Source organism: Onychomys torridus, chromosome 4 (genome assembly GCF_903995425.1).
Source record: "Onychomys torridus chromosome 4, mOncTor1.1, whole genome shotgun sequence".
Lineage (NCBI taxonomy): Eukaryota > Metazoa > Chordata > Mammalia > Rodentia > Cricetidae > Onychomys > Onychomys torridus.
In genome coordinates, this window is record NC_050446.1 from 125,188,803 (window position 1) to 125,211,131 (window position 22,329).

At 45.8% G+C, this 22,329-nt stretch overlaps 1 protein-coding gene across 2 annotated transcripts in view; it reads left to right on the plus strand.

The window, feature by feature from the left end:
- Arfgef2 (ADP ribosylation factor guanine nucleotide exchange factor 2) overlaps nt 1–22,329 on the plus strand; it is an 86,333-nt gene that overhangs the window by 50,609 nt on the left and 13,395 nt on the right. For both annotated transcript variants that reach the window (XM_036183380.1, XM_036183381.1), the window contains exons 20-34: nt 2,210–2,338; nt 3,897–4,055; nt 5,602–5,749; nt 6,896–6,995; nt 7,145–7,185; nt 7,286–7,455; nt 9,040–9,191; nt 10,032–10,204; nt 11,097–11,257; nt 14,842–14,972; nt 15,078–15,207; nt 15,750–15,885; nt 17,015–17,153; nt 17,256–17,310; nt 20,094–20,208. In XM_036183380.1, the coding sequence (XP_036039273.1) occupies nt 2,210–2,338; nt 3,897–4,055; nt 5,602–5,749; nt 6,896–6,995; nt 7,145–7,185; nt 7,286–7,455; nt 9,040–9,191; nt 10,032–10,204; nt 11,097–11,257; nt 14,842–14,972; nt 15,078–15,207; nt 15,750–15,885; nt 17,015–17,153; nt 17,256–17,310; nt 20,094–20,208 (1,939 nt within the window). The remainder of the gene's footprint in view (nt 1–2,209; nt 2,339–3,896; nt 4,056–5,601; nt 5,750–6,895; nt 6,996–7,144; nt 7,186–7,285; nt 7,456–9,039; nt 9,192–10,031; nt 10,205–11,096; nt 11,258–14,841; nt 14,973–15,077; nt 15,208–15,749; nt 15,886–17,014; nt 17,154–17,255; nt 17,311–20,093; nt 20,209–22,329) is intronic.

Genomic DNA, 22,329 nt, shown 5'->3' on the forward strand with positions numbered 1-22,329 from the left:
GAGTGTCCTAGGAAGTCAGCATGTTGCCAAGCCAATCTGCAGTTGGTCTGCTCTGAATTGGCTGGCGAGACTGCAGTGGGGGAGAATGGGAGGAGAACCAGAGTGCTTCAACGGGGAGTCCCTTCCGCAAGTGCCAGCACAGTCATGGCCTCTGCTCTGTACCATCTCGGGTTGAATCTTGGCTTGGCTGCTCTGTAGCCATGTGGCCTTGCTCAGGTCATCACTCTCCATCTTTTATTTTCTGTCAAATGGGGATGAGGACAGAACTGGTTTGGATGGTTTGATGGGGATTGAACAAATTAATAATTGTTTAAGCACATGACACTATGAAGGGACCATTTTGGTTTTGGGTTTGTTTTGAGACAGGGTTTCTTTGTGTAACATTGGCTGCCCTTTCAGAAGTAGCTGTGTAGACCAGGCTGGCCTAGAACTCAAAGATCTGCCTGCCTCTGCCTCCTGTGTGCTGGGATTAAAGACATGCACCACCACCACCACCCAGCAGGACCATTTTGTTTTTAAAATTACTTTTATTGTGTGCATGCACACTGGAGAGTGTAGGGAGAACAACCTATAGGAGTGAGTGCTTTTCTTTTACCATATGGGCAGCCCCAGGGGTCGAATTCAGGCCATGAGGCTTGGAAGCAAGTGCCCTTACACACTAATTGCTCTCACCAGCCCTAAAAAGCCAGGTTTTGTTTTGTTGTTTCTCTGTGTAGTTTTGCTGCCTGTCCTGGATCTTGTTCTGTAGACCAGGCTGACCTTGAACTCACAGAAATTCATCTGCCTCTACCTCCCGAGTGCTGGGATTAAAGGTGTGCGCCACTGCCGCCCAGCTAAAAGGCCAGTTTTTGTGTGAGCCTGCCTTATTGGCTTCAGGGTTAGTTTATCAGGTGAGATTCAGGTAAAAGAAAAGAGATAGTAGTTGGTCTCTGTTTTAAAATGTTTAGAAAAGACACATACATACATAAATAAATAATGTAATTTTTTGAATGGTGAGTGTGTATTTGTGTTTGCCCCAGCCTGCCTGTGGAGGTTGGAGCACAGCTTGCTGGTGTCAGTCTGTTTCCACCATGTGAGTCCCTGAGTTAACCTTGTGTCGTCTGCTGGGCAGAAGCTTCTTTGCTCATTGAGCGGCCTTGCAACATCCTTTTTCTCTTAACTGTTTTTGTTTCACTTTGGTAACCCCCTCCCCGAAACAGGGTTTCTCTGTGTAGCTTTGTAGTCTGTCCTAGAACTCACAGAGATCCACCTGCTCCTGCCTCCCGAGGGCTGGGATTAAAGGCATGTGCCACCACTGCCCGGCTTCACTTTTTTGATTTCAAGACAGAGCTTTACTATGTAGCCTTGACTGACCTGGAACTTGTTATGTAGACCAGTAGACCTGGCTGGCCTCTGACTCACTTGATTTTACCAGGATTAAAGGCATGTACACCAAGTCCATCTCACTTACATGTTTTATTTTACACGCCAACTTTGATTGTTAACGGCTGTGTAGAAAACTGATTCTGTGGGACTAGTGAAATGGCTCAGCGATTAAGTACATTGCCTGCTTTTGCAGATGGCCAGGGTTCCCATTCCTAGCAATCATCTATAACTCCATTTTCAAGGGAATCTGACACTATGTACTATTTAATAAATAGTTAATAAGCAACTCTTTTTTTTTTTTTTTTTTTGGTTTTTTGAGACAGGGTTTCTCTGTGTAGCTTTGCGCCTTTCCTGGAACTCGATTTGGAGACCAGGCTGGCCTTGAACTCACAGAGATCCGCCTGCCTCAGCCTCCCGAGTGCTGGGATTACAGGTGTGCGCCACCACTGTTTGGCAAGCAACTCCTTTATATTGTGAATGGAATAGGTTGAAGTCAAAGTTATAGTGAACATGGTATCTTGGCTATGCCTCTAACTGACATGATATACTCTAAGTCATTGGTTCTCAACCTGTGGGTCTTGACCCCTTTGGTGGTCAAATGACCTTTTCACATTGCTTACATGTCAGAGATCCTGCCTATCAGATATTTATTTACTTTATGATTCATAACAGTAGCAAAATTATAGTTAAGAGGTAGCAATGAAAATAATTTTATGGTTGAGGGTCAGCACAACCTGAGGAACTGTATTAAAGGGTCACTGTGTTAGAAAGGTTGAGAACCACTGTGTGAAGTGCTCTTAAAATGCTGAATTCTGGAGATTATTGAAACTTGTTTCCTTGGCAGCTGGTGTGGACGCCGCTGCTGGCAGCTTACAGCATTGGCCTGCAGAACTGTGATGACACAGAGGTGGCCTCCCTGTGTTTGGAAGGCATCAGGTGTGCAGTCCGCATTGCCTGCATCTTTGGAATGCAGGTGGGTAGAAGTGAGAGGGGTTCCATAGATGCCATGGTGTGTTTTCTCAGATTGTAAAAGCTGTGAAACTAACAGGAATTTGCAGCAAGTGTTTTAGCAAACTACTTATTCATTCCCACTGAGAAGCAACCTGTGGCTTTGTGCTAACAGTGGTTCCAGTTGGAAGAATACCGGGGTCCAAATAAAAACCAGCTCCTCAACTAGCAATGACAAAGCATTCTCTTTGTCCACATGCCACATTTCCCTGCCCCATGCTTCAGTGTTTGGTTGAGGGCAGCTGCTGGTAAAGTGTGGTGATCAGCTGCTGGTAAAGTGTGGTGATCAGCTGCTGGTAAAGTGTGGTGATCAGCTGCTGGTAGAGTGTGGTGATCAGCTGCTAGTAGAGTGTGGTGATCAGCTGCTGGTAAAGTGTGGTGATCAGCTGCTGGAAGCTCTCAGTTTTATTCCTGCGTCCCCCAGTGGCTGCTGCTTTTTCTTTCGAGCAGAGGATCGAACCCAGGGCCTTGCGCTTGCTGGGCAAACGCTCTACCACTGAGCTAAATCCCCAACCCCAAGCTGCTGCTTTTTATAACTCATTTTTACTATGATTTTCTATTGGTGAAATTATTAAGGCCGCTCCACGTAGTTAAAGGGGAGGTTTATTTTGTGGGGTAACTTACAAATGAAGGGGTAGTTTACAGGGTCTGGGAAAGGTGTGTGTGGCAGTTCTCTGGAGAACTCTGCTCCGTCTACCTCCAGGGTCCAGGGTCCAGGAACCAAGAGAGCCGGCGCATCCCCAGTCTTCAGGGTCCTCCCTTCACCCCGCCTTGTAGGCATGACAGTTACCAAAGCCTCAATAGGGGTTGGAACCTCCAGTTCAAAGCTGGAATGGCTACCCACTACATCTTCGCTCTCTCCCACCCTGCTCTGGGGAAGTGGATGGTTAAATACAACATTGGTGTGTATGTAAACCGTATTTGAATCCTGAAACACTGAACACATCAGTGCAGTCTCAGAGCTGTTGTACAGTGGCAAGGTTGGTGTGTGTTCCACACCTTGTTTCTAGGTTAGTAAGAATGCACCCTGATATTAGTTTTTTCTGAAAGCTTCAGTCTTCTGTCCCCATCCACCTTTTAGGCATTTTCTTTCGTATCAAGATGTGAGGTTCTGAAGCTGGAAGCCAGGTTCAAGGCCCACTCTGGTACTTCTCTAGCCTGGTGATATTGCCCTCCAGACTCAAAGGCACTGCTTATGTCCTCATTTATACCCATCCGACATGCTTGATGTAAATATTAGCATCTGTTTGACAGTCTTGACATCCAGAAGAGAGATGAGAACACAGGACAGATAGCATGTGATTTGTCACTGCAGAGAGCTAGTTCTCAACTGCACTTGTGCACAGGGAGCCTCCAGTGGTCCAGTAGTGGAAGCATGCCAGCATGTGATGGCTGGAGGGCTGGTGAGCCAAAAGCCTGCTGTGTGCACTTGGAAGTAGCAGAGAAGTTTGCTGTGCCAGCCTGCTATGTGAGTGGCTATACTGTGGGTGAAGTCACAGTGCTCTCTTGGGCTTCTCTTTCAGCTGGAACGAGATGCCTATGTTCAGGCCCTTGCTCGCTTCTCCCTGCTGACAGCCAGCTCCAGTATCACAGAAATGAAGCAGAAGAACATCGACACCATAAAGACACTCATCACCGTGGCTCACACTGATGGCAACTACCTTGGCAACTCTTGGCATGAGGTATGCATCCCTGCTTTTTCTCAGGGTGACTCTTGGCCTCTTAATTCTTTTTCTCTTCTGCTCAGTTCTGTTGTTGGTAAAGTTAAGCCTTCCTTTACCTCATGAGTCTGAAAGTTGTCCACAAAGACAGTTCATGTCCTCTGGACACTGATGGCAGAGAACAATCAGTAAACACATGGCATAATGACAGTCAGCAACGAGTGCAGCTTGGGGTGGTAGGGGGGTGTGATCAGGAGAGTTTTAAGGAAGTTTTCTTGGTAGGAGGCACACATTTGGTCACAGCTGAAGGAATGAGCTGGGAGAAGTATCGTTCAAGACATGAAGAACAGAATTGCAAAGACCCCAGGGCAAGACTGAGATGGCAAGATGAAGGAACAGTGTAGAAGCCAGAGAGGCTCTGTGCAGTGTCTGAGGAAAAGAGTGGACAGGGTGGGGAGCAGGAGCTAGACCCGACCACATGGGTTGAGTTTCATAGGAAATAGAGCCCTGCTTCAGCCAAGGTTTACACATACACACATACAGATGTATTTCTGAGCATGTGTGTAACCTCACTGTACCAATTCTTCTGTTGATTGGGTTTGCCTTTTTTTTAACCCATATTTTCTTGAGACAAGGTTTCCCTTTGTAGCCCTGGCTGTCCTGGAACTTGCTCTGTAGACTAGTCCAGTCTTGAACTCACAGAGATCCACCTGCCTCTGCCTCCCGAGTGCTGGGACTAAAGGCCTGAACCACCACTGCTGACTGTTTGCTTGCACTATTTTGGGGGTGGGAGGGTTTGAGACAGGGTTTCTCTTTGTCACAGCCTGTCTGGCCTGGAACTTGCTTTGTAGACCAGATTGGCCTCAAACTCACTGAGATCTACTTACCTCTGCCTCCCAAGTTCTGGGATTAAGGGCATATGCCACCATGCCCAACCTGTGTGTTTGCTTTTTAATATTAGGAAACAATGGTGTATAGCAGTATCTTTTTGTTTTTAAGATTTATTTATTTATTTACTATGTATACAGCATGTGTGACTGCAGGCCAGAAGAGAGCACCAGATCTCATTACAGACAGTTGTGAGCCACCATGTGGTTGCTGGGAATTGAACTCAGGACCTCTGGAAGAGCAATCAGTGCTCTTAACCTCTGAGCCATCTCTCCAGCCCCTTAGCAATTTTTTTGTTTGTTTGTTTGTTTTTTTTGTTTTTTGAGACAGGGTTTCTCTGTAGCTTTGGAGCCTGGCCTGGTCTAGCTTTGTAGACCAGGCTGGCCTCGAACTCACAGAGATCCACCTGCCTCTGCCTCCCAAGTGCTGGGATTACAGGCGAGTGCCACCACCACCCGGCTCCCTCGCAGTATGTTTTTAAAGCCCACAATCATAGTTGTGTAGACAGAACTCTTACTACTGCCTAGCCAGCCATTCTGACCTTGAGGGAAGCCATCCGAAGGGCCTAGGTGTTATTCTGATTGTGAAAAACTGCATGTTCCAGGAAACACAGACTGACTGAACTGAGGTGTCCTCTTTCTGGCTGTAAAGCAAGGCTTCACTTCTCACCCCTTCTTAGATTTTGAAATGCATCAGCCAGCTGGAGCTCGCTCAGCTGATAGGAACTGGGGTGAAGACTCGCTACCTGTCTGGCTCCGGGCGGGAAAGAGAAGGGAACCTGAAGGGCCACACATTGGCAGGAGAAGAATTCCTGGGTCTTGGCCTCGGTAAGATACCAGGCCCAGATGGCCAGCACAGACTGACAAGTTAACTGTGATGACGCTCTTCCTGTCACATCAGGATTGTCCTGTGTTCACCCTTCCTTCCTGTGCAGCTGAAACCATGTGTGTGAATTCCATGGGCATGCTGCTTCAGCTGCCTTGTGATTGAGTTGAGTAAAGCATCTGGTTTCCCAGCGAGCCAGGGTGCTTTCCTGTTGGGGCCCCCTGCTGTAGGGGCTTCACTGTTCTGTCTGTGTCCTTACTTGGGAGAGGCTACATCCTGACTATATTTTATCCATGTTCTTAGAGTAAACAGTTGTTCCCATCTCTGCTGTGGGTTGACGGCCTCTGGTCAGCTATGTAATGATTATATTAGTCCATATGGCAAGCATATGTGCCAGGCCACATTCTGAGAACCAGTTTATATATTTTAGCTCATTTGATCCTCATAATGATCCAGGGATGTGAGGGCTGCTACCTGCCCTTGTGTGTAGCCGAGAAAACTAAAGCACTGGGAAAGTGACACATGGCAGGGAGGTAGCTGAGGCTGCTGGGTCCAAGTACACTGGAGTGGCACAGTGCAGCCAGGACAGTTCAAGCTCTGGGGGATGGGCGGTAACAGCACCTGCTTCTTGTTTGCTCTGGGGGGTGACTGTGGTGAAACCCTGCACAGCCCACCAGTGTGCAGCAGAGGAGCCATTGTGTGTCTTGGAGCCCTTGGCTGTTCACCTGCCTGTTTCCCTGAGTGCTGGGAGATGTCTATAAGCGAGAGCCTATAGCAAGGGTGTGTGCCAAACCAAATGTTCCTGTCAGCAGTGGGGCACTCTGTTCCTAGCTGTGTTTCTCTTGTAGTCCTCTTCTCATTTATGTCCTTTGTATTTGCTTGAGGCAAAGGGTGTTTCCTGTTGTCTGCATGCTTTGCTTTTTTGAGGCAGTTTCCTGTGTCCCATGCTGGCCTCAAACTTACTGTGTAGCAGAGGCTGGCCTCAAACTTACTGTGTAGCAGAGGCTGGCCTTGAACTTCTGATCCTTATGCCTCTGCCACCTGAGAGCTAAGAATATAGGTGTGCACCACTGTGCTCAGCCTGAGTACTTCGTTCTAAATGCTGGGCTATATTGGGAGCCCTGCTGATTTTGTGCATTGTGTTTTAGGTAATTTGGTGAGTGGTGGCGTAGATAAAAGACAGATGGCCAGCTTCCAGGAGTCTGTTGGTGAAACCAGCTCACAGAGCGTGGTTGTTGCAGTGGACAGGTAATGATTTTGTTCTCCACTGACACCCCACCACCTACACCTGGCATCATTTATTAGCTTCTGGGTGTGGTGACTTCTAATCTGTTTAACTGTTAATGTTTTCTCTCTTCCTTTTCTGAGTACTTGAGAAATTTCAATTTCCTCCCTAGAATTTTTACCGGCTCTACCAGACTGGATGGAAATGCAATAGGTATGTATCTGACTTTTGTGAGAACCGTATGAGCCTCCTCTTATGATTGTGTGACTGTCACTAACCAGGCTTCCCATATGTTGCTGTCCCCGTCCTGTAGTTGACTTTGTCCGCTGGCTGTGTGCTGTGTCCATGGATGAGCTGGCTTCCCCCCACCATCCCCGGATGTTCAGCCTGCAGAAGATTGTGGAAATATCTTACTACAACATGAGCCGGATCCGGCTGCAGTGGTCTCGGATATGGCATGTCATTGGGGAGCACTTCAACAAGGTAACTGCTTGCATCTGCAGACTGCTTAGCCACAGCCGACAGAAAGCAGGCACTGCATTCATTCCAAAAGGAAGGAATTGGAAGAGTGGCCCATTTGGGAGGCTTGCCATCAATTTATTTTCCCTATGAAATCAAGGACAGCTTGATAGGGTTTATGTACTTATATTTGGATCAGAGTCATGTAGAAAGAATTAAAAGTCCAGTAGTATGAAAATACTTTCCTATCCCATACCCATGGCTGGGACTGTAGCTCAGTTGGTAGAGTGCTTGCTCACCATGCATAGAGCCCTAGGTTCAGTCCCCAGCATTGCACAAATAGCACATGGTAGTGCATGCCTTCAATCCAGCATGGAGTTGATGGTCATCCTTGGCTATACAGCAAGTTCTAGGCCAGCCTGGATATGACCCTTTCTTTTTTTTCTTTTCTTTTTTTTAAAGGTCTTTTGAGACAGAGTCTCACTGTGTAGCTCTGAATGTCCTCGAACTCACTTTGTAGACCAGGCTGGCCTTCAATTCACAGAGATCTGCCCACCTTGCCTCCCAAGTGCTGGAATTAAAGGCATGCACCACCATGTGCAGACAACCTGTGCATATTGTTGCCACTGTGTTTTAAAAATAATCCCACATTCAGAGCAGGCTAATACCACAAATGTCATTATAAGTATCTGGATAAACCTGCTGGTGCGTGGAGACATGGGAAATCCTACAGTCCCCTCTTACTGACCTATAGTAAAGCCATGCTTGCACACTGTTCAGTGTCAGAATGCCTTATACAAAGGCCCATTGCCATTCCTTTTTTCAAAACCTTGTTGGAAAAGTCATTTGTTTGTAAGTCAGCGACAAGCCAAAGACAACCAGAACAAACAACCACTCTAAAACAGATGGCTGCTGGAGTAAGCCAGGCATGGTTTCATTTCCCTACTCAAAATTCCATTCTATTCATAGGGCTGGGGATGTGACTCAGTCTCCAGTCCTGCTATGCAAGCATGAACACCTGAGTTTGAACCCTAGAACCCACATATGTGGTGAGATATTGTGTCCATTTAGCAATTTAAGCAACACACATAAAAGCTGGACTAGGCAGTACACATCTGTAACCCCACATGGTGCCAGAGACAAGCTCTTAGAGCAGAGACAAGCTCTTAGAGCTCACTGGCCAGCTGTTCTAGCCAATTGGTGGGCTCGGGATTGGTGAGCAACCTTTTCTCAAACAGTAAGGTAGAAAACAATAGAGAAAGACACCCAATGTCAACATCTCACCACATGCACTACACATGACCCCACACACAGGTATACATATACTATATACATACCAAAAATAAATAAATGCTTAAAAGGGAAGAAAGAATAATTGCATGCAAGAATGTCGTGCACACCTGTAATCCCAGCCCAGGAAAGAGGCTGGAGGCTTGCTGGTCTTTCATTGTGACACTTGACATTTGATAGATGTCAGCCAAGAAGTAACATCTCCTGTCTCAGGATGTGCCTCCCAGAGTATTTGCAGCTAGGCTGCCTGCCTTTGATGTAGAGCCCCACATCCCCAACTGTTCCACTGAACCTGCTTTTCACTTCCTGTTCCACTAGGTTGGCTGTAACCCCAATGAAGATGTGGCCATCTTTGCTGTTGATTCACTGCGGCAGCTCTCCATGAAGTTTCTGGAGAAGGGAGAGTTAGCCAACTTCCGATTTCAGAAGGATTTTCTGAGGCCGTTTGAGCACATTATGAAGAAAAATAGGTAATGCACATTATTGTGAAGACCCTTGGTCATGTTCCCTGTCGCTGTCTGAAAGTCTCTCCCACCACTAACCACATGATGGATTTCGTCCTCTCTTCTTGGTGGTAGGTTGAACAACTGGTAAAACTCCTTTAATCAACACATAGTCCAAGGGCTTGGGATTGTTTAGCCTCTGCTTAGAATGTCTGCAGTCCTGTTTCAATTCCCAGCATGCATCTCCCACATATACATACTGATATATGTACATGTGCATTTGTGTGTGTACATGTATACATCTCCAATAAGTTTGAAAAATTTATGTAACTAAAACCCAGGAATTCGGGGCTGGAGAGATGGCTCATAGGTTAGGAGCACTGATTGCTTTTCCAGAGGTCCTGAGTTCAATTCCCAGCACCCACATGGTGGTTCACAACCATCTGTAATGAGATCTGGTGCCCTCTTCTGTATACATAATAAATAAATAAATCTTTAAAAAAAAAAAAAAAAACCCAGGAATTCTGTTTTCTGTTTGAAATTGGCTAGGTAGGCATCAGCCCTTTTTTGGTGCAGGTTGCATCTCTACTCTTCGGGCTTTCTCTCTGCCTTCTCTGAATGGCTGCCATGTGGTCAGTGAACACAGGCCTATGCAGCCTGCTTCTTCCTTGCTTCTACCGGACATTCAAGTAGCACTTTCTTCTTGACCTTATGGTTCTGTGATTGCAGGATGATCACTCTAATTCCACAGTGGGGTAGGAGGAGAAGCTGAGCCTGATCGAATATGCATTACTATGTGCTGTAAAACATGATTTTCTAATATGTTAGCGGAAAGTTCTATCTCCCCACCCTCCACCTCTTGCCTAGGTCCCCAACCATCCGGGACATGGTGATCCGCTGCATCGCCCAGATGGTGAGCTCCCAGGCAGCCAACATCCGCTCAGGCTGGAAGAACATCTTTGCTGTGTTCCACCAGGCAGCCTCTGACCACGATGGGAACATTGTGGAACTGGCCTTCCAAACCACAGGCCACATCGTCTGTAAGTGTCTCCGTTCCCTCCCCTCTGACATCCTTCTTGAAGTCTAGCAGGTGACCCCCTTCTTAGCTGTCCATCTTCCTGTTACAGGGCTTCCTTGCTCTATTTCTGCTGTGTTGGGAGAACATGCTGGGCAGGGTTAGAAGCATGTTTTCATCTTCACAGCAGCCCAGCGAAGGCGATGCAGCCAGTTCTCAATCCTTGCAAGTCCCATGTCTGAATCTGCTGGCTCACTGCAATGTAGACCTAACCCCGACCTGGTCCTTCTCTCACTGCTTTGGTGGTCTTTTGTTAACACATGGGTATGGGGAGCAGCAGAAAGTCCAAGTCACCCAAGACACACTCTGAGCTGAGCTAGAACAAGGTGGAGCTCCCATCACGGCAATCAGGTCCTTTCTGCAGTCTGCCAAGTGCCAGTTTTTACCTTTCCATGCTTTCCGTTGGTGATTTCACTTTGAAAATGACCTAGAGCATGATGCTGAGTCCTGAGTGTGCAGTGATGTGTCCTGTACGGAAAGACAAGCTTGCTGTAGGCAGGCGTCGCAGTGCCGTTGGTTGTTGGTTTAGTGTTGATGCTTCAACAGTCTGACCTGATACACAAGGCGTCAAGAACACAGCCAAAACAAAGCTCAGGGTCACTGGTTGACGAGAACATGACAGGCTCACAGGAAGCTCCTCTTTCCCGTGGGAGCAGATGTTTAGTGTTCCATGCTTGTGTTGCGGACGTTGTAAACAGAGCCACAATGAGTAACCTTTGTTTCCTCCGTTTTGTCAAAGGAATTGAGGCCCAGAAAAAGTAGAGCAGCTGTGAAAAGCCTTCTCCAGAGGCCCTGCTGCATGAAGGCAGTTGTCTCTGACCTCCATTCCCAAACCCTGCTGCCTTATGTCTCCCCAGCAACCATTTTCCAGCACCACTTCCCTGCAGCCATCGACTCCTTCCAGGACGCTGTGAAGTGCTTGTCAGAGTTTGCCTGCAATGCCGCTTTCCCCGACACCAGCATGGAGGCCATCCGGCTCATCCGCTTCTGTGGGAAATATGTCTCAGAGAGGCCGCGGGTATGTCTCCCATCCTTGTTTCTGTGGGCAGGACCCTTGCTGCTGACAAAGCTGTTCCCACCAGTGTGTTAGAAAAGTGTGTCCAAGGCTTGACATAGTGGCCGTGCCTTTAACCCCAGCACTCAGGAGGCAGAGGCAGGGGAATCTCTGAGTCTGAGGCCAGCCTGATGTACAGAGTGAGATCCAGGACAGCAGGGCTACACAGAGAAACCCTGTCCTAAGGGAAAAAAAGAAGAGAAATGTCTGTCCATTTCAGACTGCTGCCATAGTGTTACTTTTCCTTATTGTGTATACATGAGCATACTGGCATTTATTTTATTCATAGTGAAGGTGGTTTTGGTTTTTTTTTTTTTTTAGAGCTGAGGATCGAACCCAGGGCCTTGTGCTTGCTGTGAAGGTGTTTTTTTTTTTTTTTTTGTTTTTTTTGTTTTTAAACAATGATAGCTGTCAGACTTATTCACTGGTGCCTTGACACTGAGCCCTCTTGCCAGTCTCCACCCCCCTTTTTGGCATTTCATTTATTTATTTATTTATTTATTTATTTATTTGTTTGTTTGTTTATTTATTTATTTGGGGGGGGGTTCGAGACAGGATTTCTCTGTAGTTTTGGAGCCTTTCCTGGACTAGCTCTGTAGATCAGGCTGGCCTTGAACTCACAGAGATCCGCCTGCCTCTGCCTCCCGAGTGCTGGGATTACAGGCGTGTGCCACCACTGCCTGGCTCGTTTTTGGCATTTTAAACACAGCATCTCAGGGCTGGATGGCTCAGCAGTCAGGAGCACTGCTGCTCTTCCAGAGGACCCAGGTTCAATTCCCATCACCCACAAGGCAGCTCACAACTATCTGTAACTCCAGTTTCAGGCAATCTGATACCCTCATACAGACATACAGGGAGGCAAAACACCAATGCACATGAAATAAAAATAGATAATTTATCAAAAAAAAAAAAAAGACATCTCACTATGTAGCTCAGTCGGGCCTTGTACTTATGATAATCCTCCTGCTTCTGCTTTCTAAGTCTATGAATATAGACATAAGCTAGATAAGCAATTTTTTCTATTTTTTGAAACAATGTCTTGCTGTGTACCCCAAGCTAATGTGGAACTTACTATGTAGCCCAGGCTGGCCTTGAATTTAAGGCAGTCCTCCTGCCTCGGCCTGCTGAGTGCTGGGATTCCAGGTACTCACATCATACTTGACTGTTGTTCATACTGAGCTTTCTTCCACAGACTACCTTCCTGGAAGGTAACAGTATGCTAGCTGTCGTGTTTAGGCAGAAAGGTCAAGAAGCTAGATATTTCTTATGAAAGAAAACAGTCAGTTTGAGGAGATGCCGTAGTGGTGAGACCATTTGCCTGCCCTTCAGAGGACCAGAGTTTGGTTCCAGGACCCACACAGTACAGCTCACGGCTGCCTGTAACTCTAGCTCTAGGGGCCAGACACCTTCTGGCCTCTGCAAGCCCATGCTCATGTGCACACTCCCACATGAATACACTTAATGTTAAAAAATAGATCTTTTCCAGGCAGTGGTGGCGCAAACCTTTAATCCCAGCATTTGGGAGGCAGAGGCAGATGCAGATGAATCTCTGAGTTTGAGGCCAGCCTGTCGCGCCCGCCTCGACCAGCAAGGATGACGCAACACCGGGATTCTTCTTAATACAGTTTAATCAGGACCCTTTGTTTAGTTGCATTGTGTCTCTCTCTCCCCGGGGCAAGCCTCTCCCAGCACCTAAGTAGGGCTGGGCTGCCAACCCCAGGCAGCCACGTGGGCACTGTCCACAGGTTCACGCATATGCCAGCAGCACACGAATCCAGCCATAGCCAAATAAGGAGCTGTTTACCATAAAGAGTGTTTGCCATCGGGAAGGCAGAGGGTAGAAGCCAGCGCCATCTTTAGGGTGCGGCTACACGCAGCTCTCTACACCAGCCTGGTCTGCAAAAGAGAGTTCCAGGACAGCCAAAGCTACACAGAAACCCTATCTCAAAAAACAAAACAAATAAATAAATAAATAAAATTTAAAAATTGAGCTTTCAGAAAAACAAGAAGTCCAGGAGTAGTGACACGTGCCTTTAATTCCAGCATGCAGGAGGCAGAGGCAAGTGTATCTCTGTTAGTTCGAGGCCACTCTGGTCTACATAGTGAGTTCCAGGACAGCCAAGGCTACATAGACCTTTTCTCAAAAACAAGAAAGAAAACAAGTCTCCCTTTTAAGAAATGACATTTTGGCCACCATGACACGCTTGAAAAATCACAATTCCACATTGTGTCTGTAGATTGGGGATGGAAGTTAGTGGCAGAGTTTTGCATGCACAGGGCCCATCCCTACCACCACCCTCTCCAATAATAGCCACCTTTTGTTTGCTTCTGAAGAAGGTGTCTGGGTTTTCTGATATGTTTCATCTTTCTGCAGGAGACTTGTAAACAACTTAAGGAACAGTTTCAAAGCATTAAAATGAGGGAAACATGCCCAGTTAGCTACAATGATCTATACAAACCTTAAGTATTCTTCACAGTCTTGAGAAGAGTCTATCTGGTAAGGTAGCTGGCCCTATAACAGCTCCTTGTGATGCAGTGACATTGAGACCCAGTGTTGCCTGGTCACTTAGATCTGCTAGGCATGGTCTGGGCATTTTCTGTGTGTTCACTCATTGCTCAAATCAAATTTCCCATTTTAAAAACTGACACACCTGAGAAAGCACAGTTTAGAATCCCCAGTGAGGGTTGGGCACAGAGCTTGGTGGTAGAGTGTGTGCTTAGTGTGCACAAGGCTCTGGGTTCCACTTGCACCACGTACACACCTGCTCCCAAAGGAAGGTCAGATCAGATGAGTCCTTATATCCTTCACTGAAGTACAGAGAGAAATTGCCTCATGTTCTGTAACCAGAGTTGATAAGACAGCTCCAACACCACTTCAGGAGTGCTTGCAGACCCCCCAGTCGAAGTGCAGCTTTGCACCAGGCTGTAGAAAGCCTGCAAGGCCCTGGCTACCTGACCCTGTGCAGCCACTTTGGTGTCAGTGCCTGTGCCCGTGAGCTTGTCAGGAAATAGCACATAGCAAGCACTGAGTAACTGGCAGCCGCTGCTGTTGAGCACTATGTCTTGCAGTAATGCTCTGGACACAGGGTATTCTGGGCACTTGGTCAGCAGCCTGTGGTCTTTAGCACAGTTCTTTTTTTTTTTTTTTTTTGTGAGTTTTTCGAGACAAAGTTTCTCTGTAGTTTTTCGCCTTTCCTGGAACTCGCTTTGGAGACCAGGCTGGCCTTGAACTCACAGAGATCCGCCTGCCTCTGCCTCGTGAGTGCTGGGATTAAAGGCGTGCACCACCACCGCCCGGCTAGCACAATTCTTAATGTAACACTCTGCCCCAGGGTTCTGGTGAGCTTCCTTACTCAGGTCTGTAGGTTCTGAGGAATAACACCTCTAGTGGGCAGGTCAGTGTCTCAGTCTCTGGTATTTCCCCCTCTATGCTGCTGAAGAGAGAATTTGAGGAACAGAGGTTGTCTGGAGCCTCAGTCTTTGTGTGGTTGCCATTCTGATCCCTACTGCTTGCTTAGGCTACATCTGAGAAAGGGTTTTCATTGCAGGTACTGCAAGAATACACAAGTGATGACATGAATGTGGCTCCTGGTGACAGAGTCTGGGTCAGAGGCTGGTTTCCCATCCTGTTTGAGCTCTCCTGCATCATTAACAGATGCAAGTTAGATGTGCGCACAAGGTAACAGATCCCCAGGGCATCACTAAAATAAGCCAGCTTCCTTCCCTCCCACATCTTGGTCTTGGTGTTTTCTTCCCTGCCTGCTCTCCTTTGCTTTTACCCCAGAGGACTCACCGTCATGTTTGAGATCATGAAGAGCTATGGCCACACCTTTGCAAAGCACTGGTGGCAGGACCTTTTCAGAATCGTGTTTAGAATTTTTGACAACATGAAACTCCCTGAGCAACAGTCAGAGGTGAGTGATAGCTACAGCATTGTTACGAGTGGGTGTGATGGGCCCGAAGCCTGCTGGCCTTAGTGGGATTGTGTGGCCAAGTAACAGGTTTGAAAACACAAGTGGACGATAGGCTGTCCCTCGTAGGCCAGTGCCAGCTAGTCCTGGGGCATCCCTTTCCAGGGAAAAGGAGAGAAGTAACTCGTGGTTTGCCCACCTAACCCTGGGCACTGTGCCTGCCAGCACTGCAGGCTCCTGGCTGCTCATCTTTGTTGTTTTGTTGTATCACCTGAGCCCTAAGGACTCAGTGAAGTGATAGGTGGGGACAACGGGGACCAGGCAATCACTCCCCAGATCATGCTGTTTTCAGAGGGTGAATGTCATCTTCCTCAGTAAACATTTGTTTACACATCTGACTATTTCTGTAGGTAGTGGTTCTGAGTGAGTGGATGTAGACAGTTTTAAGATGTTGATATTTACTAAACGATCTTCTAGCTACAGGAATAGCCATCTCACTACAGAGAGGTTGGTTTGGAAGATCCATCTTTTTCTTTTTTCCCCAGAAATCAGAGTGGATGACTACCACCTGCAATCATGCACTGTATGCTATCTGTGATGTGTTCACGCAGTTCTACGAGGCTCTGAATGAAGTGCTTCTCTCTGATGTGTTCGCACAGCTGCAGTGGTGCGTGAAACAAGGTATTCATTAAGTCAGGGGACATTCCTCTTACAGAATCTAATGAAAATTAACTTTTTGTCTGTAAAAGTAGAGATGTAATGCCAAGGGATACTGTGTACAATTTAATCCACTGGTCTCCTCCCAGGTTAGTTTATAAAGCATTTTTTTAAAGATGGATTTCATTGTTTTTGTTTTAAAAGATGAGGTGTACTTTTGTGCTTTCAAGTTTTATATGATTGTAATTTTTTTATTTTATTTATTTATTTTGGAGCTGAGGATCGAACCCTGGGCCTTGCGCTTGCTAGGCAAGCACTCTACCACTGAGATAAGTCCCCAACCCCGTAATTTTTTTATACTACAGTATTTTTAAAAGTACTTTTGGAATCAAGATCAACAGCTTCATCAGTGGACATCCTTTCGTTTGAGTAGTTATATGTTCATGTTAGTGTATATCAGTCAGACCTGGATCCTGTTTTGGCCAGGGCAAAGTTAAATTCAGTTAAGATTTTTGAAAAGTGACTCCCATTTTTAAGTAAGCAGCAAACAGCTATATTATTTTGATGGCAAAAATTGAAAATGTTGTTATTAGTGATTAAATCAGAAACATGATTTTTCTGTATCTCAGCCATTTCTGGTTTGTGAGCCAGTTAATTAAAGTAACAAAACTCTGATCTTTCTCCGCCCCTACTAACAAAACTGACTGAATCACTGTGTTTCTTTAAAAATATGCATTTTAAAATTTTTTTAATTTCATGTGCATGGGTGTTCTACCTGCATGTATGTCTGTGCACCATGTGTGTGCCGGATGTCCATGAAGGCCGGAAGAGGAATCCCCTGGGTAGGAGTTACAGTAGCTGTGAGCAATCATATGAGTGCTGGGAATTGAACCCAGATCCTCTGGAAGAGCAGCCAGTGCTCTTAACCTCTGAGCTCTCTCTCCAGCCCCAATTTGTGTCTCTTCACAAATTGTGACTTTAGCTGTAATATATGACCCTCTATAGCCTGGTTTCATCAAAGCCTACAGACCTCCAGCTACATTCCTCACCTCACAATAGCAGATACAGACCATGGATCCATCAGACCTGGATCCCATTTGGTTTGGTCAGGACAGCAGTTAAAGTTTAATGGCAGATGCTGTTGGATTTGCAGATAATGAACAGTTGGCGCGATCAGGCACTAATTGCTTAGAGAACCTCGTCATATCCAACGGAGAGAAGTTTAGCCATGCTGTTTGGGACGAAACCTGCAATTGCATGTTGGACATTTTCAAAACCACCATTCCACATGTGTAAGTGCTAAGGCGGTTACTTTGTTCATGTGTTCAGGGGACATCGTTGGGCTCCCGGGTGCAACTTATACTGACCTTTGCCTCGTTTCCTGTTCCCTTAAGTTTGCTGACATGGAGACCTGCGGGAATGGAAGAAGAGTCATCAGATAAACATTTGGTAGGCTCCTTTATTCTCTCCTCATAACTTAATAAGATTAGTCAGCCTAGGCTAACAAGGTCACTCAATGGTAAGGGCCCTTGCTGCCAAGACTAATGGCCTGAGTTCAGTGCCCTAGACCCACATGGTCCTCTGACCCCCACAGGCACACCTCGGCACACACGACCCCTTTCTATCCCACCCCAACACATAAAATAAGCAAGTAAAATATAATTTAAAACACCAGTCTGTTATTTGATATTTTGTTTGTGTTCTGACAAAAAAAAAAAAAAAAAAAAATTGCCTGGAAATCAGAGAAGCAGAGCAGCCAGCCACTAGAGAGACTTCTTACCTCTACGAAATCTCAGACCAAATTTGGGATCCTTTCTCTATGAATCCTCAGACTGAATGGGCTCTAGAGATCCTGTCTCTATTTGCCTTATGTTCCTGTCTCCACCTCCCTAGTGCTGAGATTAAAGGCGTGGAGCCTTCCATGTGCTGGGATCAAATCTCTCTAAGCAAACTTTATTTGTCATAACAGAAAATATACAACACCAGTCAGCCTATATGGTTTGTAGTTTCCTTATGGGAGTGAAAAAGTTCACAAGATCTACTATTGACATACCTGCCTGGTGTGATAGTGCATACCTTTGATCCCTGTGCTCAGGCAGAAGCAGGCAGGTCTCTCTGAGTTCCACACCTACCGGGGATAGATACATAGTGTGCCCCCTCTGCCTCATCCCCCCAAGAACTAACTAGGCCTTTATCGTTTCCTACAAAGTACAAGAAAGTGTGCTCCTAAACAAGGCTCCTTCTGCAGTGAAAGTCACCATATGCATTTCTTGTCCTTGTGTCCGCACACGCCATGGACTTGCACTCAGGTGAAATGAAGATAGCTGGGCACAAAGCCTTGTGAGCGTGTCTCTGTGTCTTTTGAGAATGGTCTTCTCAGGAGCTGCACATTACTCAGGTCTGTTCTCTCCGGGACCAGCTCTCTGCGGAGTTCCTTGAACAGCTCCTTGTTTACTGCTGTCCTGAATTTACAGGGTCCTGCTCACCAAAGACAGGATCATCTTACTTTTGTATGAAGTCGCATAATTTTGATTTTTAAAAAATTGTCATTATGTGTACATTCGTGTATGTGAGTATGGATTTGTGCATGTGAGTACAGTGCCCCTGGAGGCCAGAAAAGGGAATTGGATCCCTTGGAACTGGAGTTACAGAGAGTTGTGATGCCACCTGACCTGGGTACTGGGGACCAAACTGGTCCTTTGGAAGAACAGTTAGTGCTCTTAACCTAAAAGTTCTAATTTAAATCTCTCTTTAAAATCCTTTGTTTTGAGCTGGGTGGTAGTGGTGGCAGTGGCAGTGCACGCCTTTAACCCCAGAACTTAGGAGACAGAAGCAGGCGGATCTCTATGAGTTCCAGGCCAGCTTGGTCTACAGAGCGAGTTCTAGGATAGCCAGGGCTACACAGAAGAAATCCTGTTTCAAAAAAACAAAAACCAACAAACAAACAAATTCTTTGTTTTACTACTTCAGGAAGATGTGTGAATCTGAGAATTATTCATTTGCATTCCCAAATAACACTAAGAACATTAGGTTTTTAAAGGATTTGGGCCTTAAACATGAAGATGGATGGAGTCAAAATTTATTCTATTTTTATTTTGGGATTTTTTTTTAAAGTGAGTGTGTGTGTGTGTGTGTGTGTGTGTGTGTGTGTGTGTGTGTGTGTCAAAGACTACTTAGAGCAGTGCGTCACAGCTTCATCATGTGGATTACTCCAGGGATTGAACATTAGACATAATGGCAAGTGCTTTTACCTGCTGAGCCATCTCACTGTCCCAGGAGTTTATTCAGTTTAAAGTAAAGCCTGGTATTTAAACATTTGCTGGGTTTGCTGGTATGGTGGTGCTCACCTTCAATCCCAGCATTCAGGAGGCAGAGGCAGCTGGATCTCTGTGAGTTCAAACCCAGCCTGGTCTATAGAGTGATGTCCAGGGCTATATAGTAGACCGGGTCTACATAAGGGGACCTTGTCTCCAAAAACCTAAAATAAATATAAACATTTTCTTCTTTTTTAATTCTGCTTTCCCTCCTCTCTCTCTCTCTCAAAAAATTAGTGTGGTGTGTGTGTGTGTGTGTGTGTAACAGAGGGGGAGAGAGAGATAAAGAGAGAGAGAGGGAGGGAGGGAGAGAGAACATGGAGTACATATCTGCTGTGGTATACATGTGGAGATGAAAAAGAAACTTTGCAGGACTCAGTCCTTTGCTTCCATCACATGGGTCTTGGGGATCATATTCGGGTCATGAGGTTCAGCAACAAGCATTTTTACCTGCTGGGCCATCTTGTTGGCCCCTCATTTTTTAATTTTGTCTTTAAATATTCATTTTACTATCAGTAGTTACAACATTGCTGGTTTATTTTGGAACTTGACCTAATTAAAAATCTGTCACACTCATCATTATAATGTGTAGAGAAATGTCTTGAGTTTAAATAGGAGAATGTGAAATTTTAACTAAATTTAGCATGAGCCATTGGTGTTAAAAAGTCAAGTCTGGCTGGGCGGTGGTGGCACACGCCTTTAATCCCCGCACTCGGGAGGCAGAGGCAGGCGGATCTCTGTGAGTTCGAGGCCAGCCTGGTCTACAGAGCAAGATCCAGGACAGGCACCAAAGCTACACAGAGAAACCCTGTCTCGAAAAACCAAAAAAAAAAAAAAAAAAAAAAAAGAGTCACGTCTGTGCTGGACACCAAAAAGAAGCAAACATTGTCATTTTTTTTTTTTTCTGGTTTACATCAGGATGTGGACTTGGACCGCCAGTCTTTAAGTAGCATGGACAGGAATGCCTCTGAGAGAGGGCAGAGCCAGTTCTCCAACCCCACAGACGACAGTTGGAAGGGCGCACCACATGCAAGTAAGACCTCTTTTGTTCTGGGTGTGTTTCCATGTATTTATTTTAACTGGACAACACATTTATATAATTCAGATATTTGGAAAGCACAGATGTGCCAACAGGAGACTGCTCTCCTGTGCCATGGTGTTGCCAGGCTTGATCAAGCCTCTCTGAAGTCATTTTATCCACATGCCTGCAAATACATGCACATACACATTCAGACATGTACCTGCACACATGTGTTCTCCTCTCCTCCTTATGCCAGTTACAGGACAGTATACGGTACTCCCTTTCCACTTAATGCCTCATTCACTATCAATACACAGTTTTTACATTCTTTGATACTGTTGTCTGTTACCCCAATATATAGATGCATTTTTGTTGAAGTAGATGTTAATAATGGATACTTATTGTTTTGTTTTTACTTCATTTGTGACTGTTACCCTTGTGTACTGTTCTGCATGACATACTTTAACACACGTCATTAGAAAATTCCTAGAAATGAACTAACAGTGGGGTTAGATGGTAAGAAGAGCATTTGGTGTTTTGATTGATGTTTCCAGATTGCCATCTGTTAAGGTTGCTCCTGGTTGCATGATCTTTGGGAATACCTCAATAAAATTCTATGTCTCTGGAATTATTTTCTGCTTAATTATGATTGACTGGAGCCTTTTTTCATGTCTGTGAGAGCCTGCTCTGCGTCTGTCACATCCTTCTGGGACTGTGCGTGTTCTGCAAATCAATTCCAGTTACTCCTCTGGTTTGTCTCTTAATTTTGTTCATGTAGTGTTTTGCTCTTTTGTTTTGAAAAGTAGCTCTAGGAACTAGAGTGTGGGCCTGGAGAGATGGCTCAGTGGTTAAGAGCACACTAACTGCTCTTCCAGAGGACCCAGGTTCAATTCCCAGCACCCACATGGCAGTTAACAACTGTCTGTAACTCCAAGATCTGACACCCTCATACGGACATACATGCAGGCAAAACACCGATGCACATAAAAATAAGTTTAAAAAAAAAAAAAAAAAGAGGGCCAGGCGGTGGTAGCACATGCTTTTAATCCCAGCACTTGGGAGGCAGAGGCAGGAAGATCTCTGTGAATTCAAGGCCAGCGTGGGCTACAGAGCAAGATCCAGGAGAGGCACAAAGCTACACAGAGAAACCCTGTCTCAAAAACAAACAAACAAACAAAAAAATAAATAAATAATAAAATAAAATCTTAAAAATAAATAAATGAATGAATGAACTGGAATGTGGACTGGAGAGATGGCTCAGTGAGCACTGGCTATTCTTGTAGAGGACATAGGTTCTGTTCCCAGCACCTACATGGTGGCTCACAACTGTCTATAACTGTAGTACTATGGGATCCAGTTCCCTCTTCTGGTGTGCAGACTTACTTGTAGACATAACACCCACACATAAAATAAATAAATCTTAAAAGAAACAAAAACCTGAAATGTGCTATTGGGCATGGTAACACATGCCTTTAATCCTAGCAGGTGGATCTCTGGGTTTGAAGCTCCTATTCTGATCTCCATAGACAGCTCCAGGCCATCCATGGCTACACCATAGGACCCTGTTTATGTGCCAGGCACTGTCCTGTTCTGTGTGTGAATTCGTTGGTCCTCTCCTGGCCTTTGAAGAATGCTGCTTTGCATTTGAATGACAAGTGCTCTAACTTATCAGTATGTAGTAGACAGGGCCAGGCATGCTTTGGACACTTCAAACTGTTCTGTTCCATCTGAAGCGGTGTCCCCATCATCTGTCTCCAGAGCAGTCCCACCCACTTCTCCACATGTCAGGCTCTGAAGTAAATGCTGACTGAACTTCTGAAACAGCACAGTAGGACAAAAAGTCACCTTGAAATCCACTCAAAAGGCTCCCGGGACTGAGGCCCTGTCTTGTAGTAACTGCCCACAGCCAGGGGAGAAGAGTCTGACTTGTCATCTCCTCTAGAGCATCTCATTAGGTAGATGGGGTCAAGTATAAATTCCTCTCAATAGGGGACTCACTCGGCAACAAGATGTCTGTGTTTGGGACCAGGCCTCTGCTATGCCTCCAGTCAGCAGTTAAATTCTTTCTCCTGCTTTTCCAACTCAACCTCCCTTCTGAGCCCAAAATGTTTGCACAGTTCCATTTCTGTTTGT